Below are 13,541 nucleotides of genomic sequence, written 5' to 3'. Positions count from 1 at the left end.
AAATTTGAAACACAACTGAGGCTTGTGTTTAAATTCTGCTCTTTGGCATTTAAATGCTGTGTGAACTAAAGAACATACTGCATATCTCAGGTTCCACATTTGTAAAATGTGGTTCAGTGTGGTAAAATATTGGTCATGTTGCTCAATGAGAAGTTCAGATATAATGCATGTAAAGCATATGGCATAGTGTGTAGCACATAATGGAAACTTAAATTATCACACTAAGTTCTTGCTGCATGCATTATATTGTTTATATTATCAGGACTCCTTTTATCTCTATGGAGATAGAGATAGACTCATTGGACTATACTCAGTTGTTCTGGCTCCTCCTCTAAACCCATCCCAGCTGAATTTGTGTTTAACCATATGTGGAAAATCCATTCAATTTCAGGTAATAATTATCTCTGTTTACCGTCAGAAGCAGTTTGGTTTTCTTAAAGCAAGTAATACCTCTACTGGTCAATAACATAATCAATGATTTGTTGAGCAAGGATGGTGCAACTATTGATAAAATCACATCTTGGGGATAATTTTTTTGGCTCTCAAGTTCCCGAACTCCCCTTTTTCCTAATGATTAGAGATTTCTTAAAAAGGGCTATACATACTCCTGGGAGAGGAATACGGTTTTTATTTAAGGAGAAAAGGAACTTGGAACAAAATGGAAAGAAGAAAAAAAAAAAAAACTTGGCACATTCAAATCAGTTAAGCGTTGCATGATTTGATATCTATTCTTCTTTCTTCTCTCTCTCTTTCTCTCTTTTCCTCTCTATCTTTGGGGTATCTGTTAAAATTTAGATCATTGGAATGTGTAAAAAGTGATCTCCCCAGAGATATGACCTCATCACCCTTATTGCCCTGTCTTAAATTTTCAATTTCTTACCTCAAACCTCTAGAGTTGCCAGAACCCCACTATATGTTTCTTTATCCTTATTCTATAAAAACTGAAAATAAAGTTCCTGAGAAGGAAGGAGAAAAGAAAAAACAATAATTCCACAAGCCACCGCTATTAATATTTTGTGTGCATTCTTACAAGCTTTTTTTTTTCCTACAAAGAAACAAATGTTAAAACACATTGTTTTTATGCGATCCTTCTTTTCATTGAATATTGAAATGAAAGGTATCTTTAGCCACTGCCCAGCTCAGGGATGTCTCCAGCTGGTTCTGTTCATCGCCCCCCAACTCCACTTTACCCTCTGCTGCTACACAGGTGTCAGTGTCCTAGTGCCCTTTACTTTGGGTCACTAAGATCCTGGGACATATGGAGGAAGGGTTCACTCCAGGAAAATCCAGTGGGGACAGGGCAAAGACCTGAAACATATATATGCTGCACTGTAGATGGATGACCCTTGGAAGGGTTCCTTGAAGATAAGGTACAGCCTTTACCTGATATTTCACAAAAGAGTCTTTGCTTTTATCCCTTAGTATAGTACAAATGCCAAGAATGGTGAGATTGCTATGGAGCCACCCCATACAGTTCTGGGTACTCCAGGGGACTTCTCTTTCCTTTTTAATATGACTCTTCCTTTAAGTCACCTTTTCACAGTACCCATTCTATGCCTGTTTTTTTTTTCCCCAGTCCCTTGAAAATAGTCCTTCCATATTGATAAAGAATCTGGAATGTTATGCTAATACTTTAAGCAAGCAGTGAAAAGCCATTGGGTGTTTTTATTCAATACTCTGTATTTTCACAGCTTATAGGAAGCAGCATGAGAGGAAACCTAAAGGCAGGAAGAACACTTTTGAAGAGTGGATGAGAGATGATGAAGGCCGGAACAAAGCAATAGTAGCAAATGTAAAGAGGAAGGATAGTTAAGAGTTCGATGATAGAATCAGTTGGTATTCGCATTACTGCTGCAGCCTTTCTGCTACAGCTCTGAGTGTCCCATCATCCATTACTATCAGGAATAGCTTTGTTTACTCGTCCACAGTCTCTTTCCAACCCCTGCCTCAATATGTACTCCCTAGACTAATTTCTAAAAACTGTCAAACTTGTCACCACATCACTAAAAAAGTAGCACTAAGACAACAGTTTTTGGAACCAAAACTCATCAGATTCAGTGTGAAATATGAAGAACACCTGAAAATGTTTAGGTCACATAATATTAATGCTGTTAACACTTGAGGTATTATATTACTGTAGTAATAGTTTCAAAAACTCAATGTCACACATATTTATTGTGAAAAATCCAATTAAAATCCAGCTTGATGATAAGAAACATGAGGATATGCAAAGCGTCCATATCCTCCTTTCTGCTACTGAGTTACACTGGGAAATGCAACTTGTATCTCTCATAACAACAGCAGAGTCATTAAAGAAAAGGGAACAACTCACAACTCAATTTGCTTTTATATCTGTACCTCCTTATATTAAGTTATCAAACTTTGAACTCCTACTGGGAACCTTATCTTTTTTTCTTTTTCTTTTTCTTTTTTTACTTATTGCCAAATATAACCTGTTGGGGGTTTGTAGAAAGCATATATAAGTCTTCTTACAATTGTGAATAGTAGCAAGTCAGATTCTCCAATACCCTTGTTTCCCAGTGGAGAAAAAGGAAGTACCAAAGTGGAGACATGGGACATTCCACCGGATTTAAGCTCTGTGTAATTATTTATGCAATTCCAAAAATACATTTTACCATATAGGGTATAGACTCTGTTTTCTCCCTGTGAGTTGTATTCATCCATGGAAGTCTAAGGTGTTATTAACTTAAATCCTGGCAGAGCCTCATCTGTTTTAGCACTCAACAGCCCACATGGTAATTACTGCTGCTATCACAGAAGGACTTAAAATTGACACAGGATTTCTGCCCTGTAACCTGTTTTAAGAATCCTTCATCTCTGGATTTGAGGCTGAGGAATGTGCTGCCTCCCATCTTAACCTTCTGAGAGATTTATCACAGCAGGCTTGAATTACCATTGACTGGAAGATGTTGATGATCATTATTGTGCCCATGGGTAAGGAAGGAAGAGGCCAACCTTGGGGAATAGCTTTGAATGATTATAGTCCTCCAAGGTTGGAGATTTTGTCAGAGAGCCAGGGCAGAGGGCCTAGTAGAGAAATTCAGGAAAGCCAGGGAAGGGATGCATAAATGAGCAAATTAAGTGTGAAGGGTCTTGCCTACCTGCTTGGTAAGTGTTGGCATCTTTCCTCTTTTTTGGGAAGAAGCAAGTGGCATATGCATTGCCTTCTAACTCTAGAGATAGCCAGAACTGTATTTGTAGGGCAGTTGATATGGATAAATCTGAAGGAACAGTTGAAAGAAGAAAGGAAGAAAGAAAGGGAGGGAGAAAAGAAATAAGCCTATAATTCCCTTATACTGTTTCTCTTATACAGGTATACCTCCTTGTATTGTACTTTATTGTACTTCACAGATAATTGTATTTTTTTTTTACCAATCAAAGATTTATAGCAACCCTGCATGGAGCCACTTGATTGTGCCATTTTTCTAACATTTTCTCGCTTTGTGTGTTCACATTTTGGCAATTCTCTCAATATTTCATACTTTTTCGTTATTATAATTGTTATAGTGATCTCATAGATATTAGTGAGCTTTGATATTACTATTGTAATTGTTTTGGGGCACCAACAATGCTGCTCATATAAGACAGCAAACTTAAATGTATGTGTTCTGACCCCTCCACCAGCTGGCCATTCCCAGTCTCTTTCTCATTCCTTGGGCCCCTTTATTCCCTGAGATACAACAATATTGTAATTGGGTTGATTAACAACCCTACAGTGGCCTCTAAGTATTCACATGAAAGGTAGAGTTGCATGTCTCTCACTTTAAGTCAAAAGCCTAGAAATGGTTAAGCTTAGTGAGGAAGGATGTTGGAAGTCAAAATAGGCCAAAAACTAGCTCTCTTATTCCAAACAGCCAAGCTGTGCATGCAAAGAAGTTCTTGAAGAAAATTAAAAGTGGTACTCCAGTGAACACACAAAGTGAACACACTAAGAAAGTGAACACACTAAGAAAGTGAAACAGCCTTATTCTGGTGTAGAGAAAGTTTGAGGGGTCTGGATAGAAGATCAAACCAGCCAAACATCCCTTAAGCCAAAGTCTAATCCAGGGGAAGGTCCTAACTCTCTTCAATACTATAAAGGCTGGGAGAGGTGAGGAAGCTGCAGAAGAAAACTCTGAAGCCAGCAGAGATTGGTTTATAAGGTTTTTTTTTTTTTAATAATCTTTGCAGATGTAGTTTTTTATTTTTTTAAGATTTTATTTATTCATGAAAGACACAGAGAGAGAGAGAGGGAGAGAGGAACAGACACAGGCAGAGGGAGAAGCAGGCTCCAAGCAAGGAGCCTGATGTGGGACTCGATCCCGGGTCTCCAGGATCACGCCCTGGGCTGAAGGCGGCGCTAAACCGCTGAGCTACCTGGGCTGCCCTGGTTTATGAGGTTTAAGGGAAGAAGCCGTCTCCATAACATCAAAGTGCAAGGTGAAGCAGCAAGTGCTGAGGTAGAAGCTGCAGTAAGTGATCCAGAAGATCGAGCTCAGATAATTCGTAAAGCTGGCTGCGCTAAACCACAGATTTTCAATATAGATGACACGGCCTCCTATTGGAAGAAGATATGATCTAGGATTTTGATAGCTGGAGAGAAGTTAATGGCTGGCTTCAGAGCTTCAAATGACAGGTTGACTCTTCTGTTAGGGGTTAATGCAGCTGGTGACTTGAAGTTGAAGCTAATACCCATTGAACATTCCAAAAAAATCCTAAGGCCCTTAAGAATTATGCTGGATCTATTCTATGCTCTATACATAGAACAACAAAACCTGGATGACAGCACATCTGTTTATAACATTGTTCTCTGAATATCTTAATTTTAAACCCACTGTTGAGACTCACAGAAAAAGAATTCCTTTCAAAATATTACTACTCATTAATAATGTAGCTGGTCATCCAAGAGATGTACAATGAGACCAGTGTTGTTTTCATGTCTGTTAGCACAACATCCATTTTGCAGCCCATGGATCAAGGAGGAATTTTGACTTTCAAGTCTTATTAATTAAGAAACACATTTGGGGGTGCCTGGGTGCCTCAGGCGGTTAAGTATCTGACTCTTGATTTTTGCTCAGGTCATGACCTCAGGATCCTGAGAGGGAGCCCTGTGTCACCTCCATGCTCAGCAGGGAGCCTGCTGGAGATTCTCTCCCTCTCCCTGCTCACACACTCTTCCTCTCTCTAAAATAAACAATATTTTTTAAAAAACAAAACATATTTTGTAAGGCTATAGCTGCCATAGATTCCTCTTTTGCATCTGGGAAAAGTAAATCGAAAACCTTCTAGAAAGAATTCACCATTCCAAATGCCATTAAGAGGGAAGAGGTCATGGAAAGAGGTCAAAATATCGACATTAACAGGAATTTGGAAGAGGTTGATTCCAGCATTCATGGATGCCTTGGAGGGATTCAAGACTTCAGTGGAGGAAGTAATTGCAGATGTGGTAGAAACAGCAAGAGAACCAGAATTAGAAGTAGAGCCTGTAGATGTGACTAAATTGCTGTGATCTCATGATCAAACTTTAATGGATTAAGAGTTGATGAGCAAAGAAAGTGGTTCTTGAGATGGAAACTTCTCCTGGTGAAGATGCTTTGAAGGTTGTTGAAATAACAAAGGATTTAGAGTATTACATAAACTTAGTTGATAAAGCAGCAGGAGGGCTTGAGAGAATTGACTCCCAATTTTGAAAAGAAGCTCTACTGTGGGTAAAAGGCTATCAAATAAGCACCACATCCCACAGAGAAATCACTCATGAAAGGAAGAGTCGATTGATGTGGCAAATCTCATTGTTGTCTTATTTTAAGAAATTGCCAAAGCCACCTCAACTTTCAGCAACCACCTTCCCTTTATCAGTCAGCAGCCATCAGCATCGAGGTAAGACCTTCCACCAGCAAAAAAGATTGCAGTTCATTGAGACTTCACGTGATGCTTAGTATTTTTTTAAGAAATAAAGTATTTTTAACTAAGGCATGCACATTATATTATTAGACATAATGCTATTGCACACTCTATAGACTACTGTATAGGATTGTTTATCCTAATATGTTATGTTATGTTAGGTTAGGTTAGGTTAGGTTTTAACCTAATTTCATTTAACCCAGGGTCAGTTGGTTGGGAGGCCAACTCTTGGTTTTAGCTCAGGTCATGATCTCAAGGTCCTGGGAATGAGCCCACATTAGGCTCCATGGTCCGTGGGGGAGTCTGCTTCAGGATTCTCTCTCTCTCTCTCTCTGCTCCTCCCCCCTGCCATCTCCCCCCTCTTTCTTTCTAAAGTAAATAAATAAACCATTTTTTAAAAAAGTCATTTATCCCACTTCATTGCAGTGTTTACTTCATTGGGGTGGTCTGGAACCAAGCACACAGTATCTCTGAGGTGTGCCTCTACACATTTTTTTTGTCATATATGCAATGGGAAGGCAGACATCAGCCTAGTGCATGCCAAATCATTAGAAAATTTGAATTTAAAGGAACCCATGTTGAGAACTTTTGCTGAATTTATAAAATGTCAAAGGTTATATCTCATTGTAACTTAAGAGACAAATCTCAAAGTGATCTTTCAACTGCTCCAGAACATGATGTGAAATGACTGCTGTGTGATTAGAGATACTGTCAGGTGGGCAGCTCTTTCCTTGGCTCTCTCTCACCTGATATGCTTTTGCCTCTCTCTAAGATGCTTTGGTTCACCTGTTCAAAGTCTCTGTGGAGACAATAATGATGCTTATCTGAGTGCATAGATCAAATGTATTTTCAGGAAAATTAATAGCCTCTGTTCTTATTTAGATGATGTTTTTCTAAGATAGCTAACAGAGAGATGCTTTAAGATGTGATCCAAATATCAGATTCATACTGTTTTGCCATGTCCCCGCTATTACTATGTCCAGGGTCTGATTGATAGCTTGCCCTGATGGTTCTTTTTGTTCCTACCATAGCTACAGCATCAGTGAAAAGAGCTCCCAACTTGAAATGATGGCCATCGGAAAAGTTAGAATTAAGAGCCATTCTGGGATGATTAGGATAGTAGTGTTTGGCCAGGAATATGGCTTATTTATGAGTTTTCCCCATTAGTCATAGATGATAGAGTTGATTTATTGTCTTATGGTTTTTGAGTTGCTCTATTACCACTGGACTGATGAATGTGAGGATATTAGAATTGAGGGAACCAAGTTAATTGGAGAAGAGTAGTTAATTGATACCCCCCATGGTCCAAGGTTAGTTAATGTAGGAGCTATGTTTAGATCCCAGGTCTCCTGGAGCCTGGTGATGGGATATTGAAATAGGATTGCTGTTACATAGCTATTTGGGAAGATGAATGAAAGGAAATCATAGATCTGAATCAAAAGAACAAAGGAATTCATGATGCTGAAGCTATTAGGAAGATGTGGTGGAACAGGGACGCAGTCTATGCATACTTTATATAGTAGAAGCACATTATACACACTTTTATGTATATTCAACTACACTTTTCAAAAAGTACAACAGCAGATAAAATAAAATGTGATTTTTTTTTTTTTTATGTCAGATGGCCCCTATATCAACTCTTTCATCTGGTGCTTAACTAAAGAAAAAAAATTTGTTAGATTCTAAGGTTGGATAGATATCTCAGCCTGTTTTGGAAATTATGAAATATAATACAATATGTACAAAACAACTTAAAATATCAGAATATCAGTATTCTGACTGTTATTTTTGTCTTATACCCAACTTAGGTATCAATTCCCAAATAAGGTGTATATTCACAATAGTAATAGTTTTTTCCCCCATCAAAAGAAAAATGAAGGAAAAATGTATGTGAATAGATGAATAGTTTTGTTTTTAAGCAGTAACTTTATTTGCCATTTTCAATTTCCTCTTTTGCCCAGGAATGCTTTTTAGTAGGATCTAGTATAAGAATTTTAATATACTCTTAAAATGTATATCTTAATATACATAAAAACATTTTAAAATATGAGCCTTGGGTTTGAACCTAAAGCTACTAATGATATTTCTCAGAGTTCTTTTGTGCAAAAAATAGAATTGAACTTGATTATCTCTTTTTAAAATATGTTCATTTTTTTAAAAAGATTTTATTTATTTATTTGACAGAGAGCATAAGCAGGGGGAACAGCAGGCAGAGGCAGAGGGAGAAGCAGGAACCTAAGCAGGGAGCCTGATGTGGGGCTCTATCCCAGCACCCTGGGACCATGACCCATGAAAGCATATGCTTAACTGACTGAGCTACCCAGGCGCCCCTAAATATGTTCTTAAAGTAGAAAAATAGACATGCATAAGTGTAGAGTTTGATAGGTTTTCAAAAACTGAACATTCCTATGTAAATAACATAAAGATCATAAAGCAAAACTTGACCAGCATCCTAGAACTCCCCCAACCTGTTTCCCCTTCAAATCACAATCTCCTAAACTACCAGCCTGACTTTTAACACTGTAGGTGAGTTTTGACTGTTTTGTACTTAATGTATTCTACTCGTTTGTGACTGGCTACTTTTGCTCAATATTATGTTAGTGATATTTATCCATCTGATCGTTGATTATTGCATAATGTTCATTCACAGTGCTGCCTAATGTTGTATTGTGGGAATATATCTTAATACTGCCATACAGTTTTTAAAGTATATGCACTAATTTGCAACCAGCTGGCATGTAGGAGAGTTCAAGTGACTGCATTTCCCTCAAAACTTGGTATTTCCCATCTTTTTTACGTTAGCCATTCTGGTGGGCAATCATTGATTTTTAAATCGACTAAATAAACCTCCAGCAAACTCCTACCAAACAAAGGTCTTTATTTAGCAACCCATTCGTGCTGGGGGTGGAAAGGGGCAATGTTTCATAAAGTGGAATGCTTCAACATCAACAAGTTCAAAAAAGAAATACAGTTTGAATTACATAAGCAGAAATATCTCAGCACAGACAAGTGTTTTTGTTTAAAATACAGCCTTATTTTCAAAGAAAGCATTTCATTTGGGATTGAAGAGATATGCATATGGGCTAGTCATTTATGGAATCTGAAAACTGACATTTTTAAGATTTTGGAGGGGAGGTGTGGGATAGAAGAAAACAGTAAGGACTTTATTAACTGCACCAGTAATGATTAAGGTTTTCATAAGAAAAACACGAGGCAGTGGTTGATTTGTATTTTTATTACTGTTGCAGGGTCTCCATTTTGGTGCCTATTGGATATTGTTCCTATAAAGAATGAGAAAGGAGATGTGGTACTTTTTCTGGCCTCATTCAAAGATATAACAGATACAAAAGTGAAGATTACTCCAGAAGATAAAAAAGAAGGTTGGTACTGTTTTCAGAAAACATTGACAGATGGAGCAACATTTTGAAATTGTTTACTCAAAAACTCTGGGAGGGAAAAAAAACTGCCTTTTTAATAACAGCAACTGATAAATATTCAGAACTGTTAGCAGTCAGTATTTGGTGCCTATTCCAAAATCACAGAGACATTACATGAATTTACATTCTCGTCTGAGTAATAAAGACTCATTTGACAGGAACCAGAAGTTCATATTCCTATGCAAATAGAATGAGAATGGAAAATAGTTTACTAGAATATAAAGCATCATACCAACTTGTTTTATTAGGGAAGAAAATGAGTCAAGAGCAAAAAGTGAACTTAAAATGATGTGATTAAAAGTTTATCTGTCAGTTTCATCTAAAGTGAAGTAGCTCAAAACCTAGAAGTGAAAATTTCACGTGCAAAATTAAGAATCAAGTTTAATGGTTGCTAGAGTGGACTGTCGGAAACAAATGTGTATCTGTATCTCATCATATAGAACAGTATAATTATTTGTTTTAAGGTATAAATAAGCTTTTAATGATCTTTAAAGGAGTCTAAGGCTCTATGTTGCTTTCCTTTTCTTTATGCTTTTCCTTCTCTTTATACTTATTACGAAATTTCTTGCAATTCATGCAAACTGACAAAAATTGATGCTGAAAAAATGTCAGTTTTGTTTCACTTAAACAGGAGTAGGATTAGATACTTTGGGGTGACCAGAGAAAAAGCAATCGTCATTTCAGGGATGTCCTATGTAGTAAATTCTTTATGAGAACCAGCTATTTGACATTCAACAATTATGTCTTTTTAAGAATGAACTCTTACTCCGGTTCTTTTAAAACATATATGTTAGTGTTTTAAATATAGAATGTCTCTTGAAATGACAACCCAAAAGAGAGAACTATCATGGTACTCCCACCCCCACTTCCATCATTTAAAATGTTTCCAAATACACAACCCTTTTCCTGTGTGTTTGCATTACTAAATGGTTAGGCATATTTTACATACTAAAGGAAAGAACAGTCTTACAATGAAAGTTACGTGGATATTATAGCAAGTGTAACATCTGTCCAGTGAGAGAAAAGAAAATGTGGGAGTCAATGTGCAGTTTTGTTTTTAGTTTTGTTTGTTTGTTTTTGTTTTTGGTATTATAGGAATATGGAAGGTGAGTATGAATTGTATTTGCTCACCCCACTTGTTGACACTAAGTGTGTGGATTTTCTCCATACCAAGAACCAGTTCTCCAACTTTATGGACACCAGCTAGGGGGTCCTATCATTTAATTCAGCTCTGACACTACTCAGAGTTAGTGTCAGACTCCACAGGTTTATGGGTTCATTCCCACAAGACTGCCCTCAATTCAGATGCTAGTCACAAATATGGGGAGCCCAGGGTACTTGTACACTTCTGTTCTACTTGGCTTTAAAGTTGGAGGCTCTGCTACCCCACATTCCCCACTGCGAATATGGTAATTTGTTAGAATAGCTCCCAGCACTCAGGGTAACACTTTTCTTATATTATCACAAAAGGATACAACTCAGAAATAGCAAAATGGAAAAAATGCATAGGGCAAGGCATGGAGAGGGGGAATCTGAAGGTGCCATGGTCCCTGTGGGTGAGCCACACTCCCAGGACCTCAGTGTGTTCGCCAGTTCAGAAGCCCTCAAGCCTGCTGCAGGAATTCTTACAGAAATTTCATTATGTAAGCATAATTGATTACATCATTGGCCATTGGTGATTAACTCAGTCTCCAGCTCCTCTCCTCTCCCAGAAGGTTGGGCATGGGGTGAAAGTTCCAACTCCCTAATTTTGCCAGGGACCCCCAGCCACTAATCATTCATCACTGAAGCTATCTAGCGACCCCCCAGCCACTAATCATTCATCAGTGTATAAAAGACACTCCTCATCTCAGAGATTCCAAAAAATTAATAGTTGTTTGCCAGGAACAGGAGAGAAAGACATTTATATACATATTTATATATACACACATTTATATATATATGTATATATGTTTATATATATTTATATTTATTATGCCACAGTAAAGAATATTTAAATAAAATCATTATTCATATATTGAATATGTGTGTATATTATGTACACCCATATATGTGTAGATAGATAGAAATATAAAACTAAAAAATATATGACTACTACTTTTCTTTTTTTTCTTTTTTTTTGCTTCAAAGGGAGCAATTTAATTAATCTGACTTGCTTTAAACATGAGAATCATGTGTCATGGTTTTATAAAATTTAACTCATCACCTTTGTCTTAGGTCTGTCATGTCTGCTCTGCAGATAGGGAGAAATTCCTGTCCTGGAAGACTGAAATTGATAAAAAGACTATACTTACTCACTTGGGGTTTGAAAGAGCTCAATGAAAACGCTCCTTTTCTCCACCCAAGCGCTGGACCAACTCACAAGGGAATAAGAATAAAGCAGATGGGAGACCAGCATATCACCTTTCTTTCTGATAATACTGATAACAGAGCATCTGACATGTGTCATCTACAGCAAGTGAGCTTCCCCTTTCTCAGCTCTGGATTTAGGCAGAGTTACCCTTGGTCAAGCTGTAATGAGGCAAGGCAGATCTCCCCAAATTATAAATTCAAGCTCAAGGACCAGAGCAGATCAGGTGTTCCCCAAGGCAGCTGTGCCTTAATACCGTCCTTCCAAATGCGATCCAATTAAGTTCCTCTTCTTTCCCTGGGAAGAAGTAAGTAAAGGAGCAGAGGGAGGCCACATGTTTCACACTAACAGAACTGCTTGCGCATGAAAGACCGCACCTGCCATTTGGGGGTGGAAGGCATAAATTTGGATACTCTGGAACCAGTAACAATTTTACTAATTCAAAGTTCTTTTTTTTTTTGTAATATTTTATTTATTTATTCCTGAGAGACAGAATGAGGCAGAGAGAGAGAGACACAGGCAGAGGGAGAAGCAAGTTCCATGCAAGGAGCCTGACGTGGGACTTGATCTCGGGTCTCCAGGATCAGGCCCTGGACTGACGGCGGCGCTAAACCGCTGCCCCTAATTCAAAGTTCTATCTTAAAAATGAGTTTTACGTTTATATTTAAATAAATAATGTTCAACTATGCTCAGTAATAGTCCAGTTTGTTTAGGGAACGTGTACAATCATGTTCTATCACTTGCAAAGTTTAAAGCAAAAAATATCAACAAAACATTTTTAACATTAACTATATAATGCAAAGTATGACTTAGGAATTTTGAAATATTTGATAACAGTCCCTAAATTTGTATAGCTTTATAACTTTTTCCTCAAATGATTATTACTTTATAGGAGATTATGTATTATTTCCAACATGTACTGAGCACTTAAGAACATTTTCTTCTGTTACTACCTTATTATAAATGTCCCACCAATAAGGTTATAAAGCCAATATGGTTATAAAATGATCTTAAATAATAGATATATATTTCTTTTCTTTATTTTTAACCTGCCATTAATAGAGAAAAATACATTAAAATTCACCAATTGATGGCATGTCTTGCAGGAAAGGCACATCTTAGCGTATGATATTTTTAGAACTTCAGGATAAGTGTTTGAAAATCATTAAAATGTCACTGTGTAACTGGAGCAATATTGTTTCATAGCACTAGAAAACTCTAAGTGAGCCCGATTGACCTGATATTGCACCTCATACAAATGTATCACTGAAGTTCACTGGGTTGTAGAAATAAGATTTGTGTTAATTAAATTAATTTTTACCAAGGCTCAATGATGGACTTTAAGAGGTATAACTTGTGCACTTCTATTTTTAAAAAATACTTTCATCATTAATATCTATATTGCTTGAGGTTTTCTTAAAGATTTTATTTATTTATTCATGAGAGACCTAGAGAGAGAGAGAGAGGCAGAGACACAGGCAGAGGGAGAAGCAGGCTCCATGCAAGGGAGCCTGATGTGGGACCTGATCCCAGGACTCCAGGATCATGCCCTGGACCCAAGGCAGGCACTAAACCACTGAGCTACCCAGGGATCCCCTTGGGGTTTTATTTGAAATGAAGAAAAACATATTTTATAGAAAAGGCTTGCGGGATCCCTGGGTGGCGCAGCGGTTTGGCGCTTGCCTTTGGCCCAGGGCGTGATCCTGGAGACCCGGCATCGAATCCCACATCGGGCTCCCGGTGCATGGAGCCTGCTTCTCCCTCTGCCTGTGTCTCTGCCTCTCTCTCTTTCTGTCTGTATGACTATCATAAATAAATAAAATTAAAAAAAAAGAAGAAAGAAAGAAAGAAAG

At 37.6% G+C, this 13,541-nt stretch overlaps 1 protein-coding gene across 1 annotated transcript in view; it reads left to right on the top strand.

The window, feature by feature from the left end:
• The window catches only part of KCNH8 (potassium voltage-gated channel subfamily H member 8), a 367,485-nt gene that overhangs the window by 161,032 nt on the left and 192,912 nt on the right, over nt 1-13,541 (top strand). Inside the window, exon 3 of the mRNA XM_041734461.1 lies at nt 9,150-9,281. Coding sequence (XP_041590395.1) covers nt 9,150-9,281 — 132 coding nt within the window. The remainder of the gene's footprint in view (nt 1-9,149; nt 9,282-13,541) is intronic.

The sequence above is a fragment of the Vulpes lagopus genome, chromosome 19 (genome assembly GCF_018345385.1).
Source record: "Vulpes lagopus strain Blue_001 chromosome 19, ASM1834538v1, whole genome shotgun sequence".
Taxonomy (NCBI): Eukaryota; Metazoa; Chordata; class Mammalia; order Carnivora; family Canidae; genus Vulpes; species Vulpes lagopus.
This window is presented reverse-complemented; position numbering and strand designations above follow the sequence as displayed.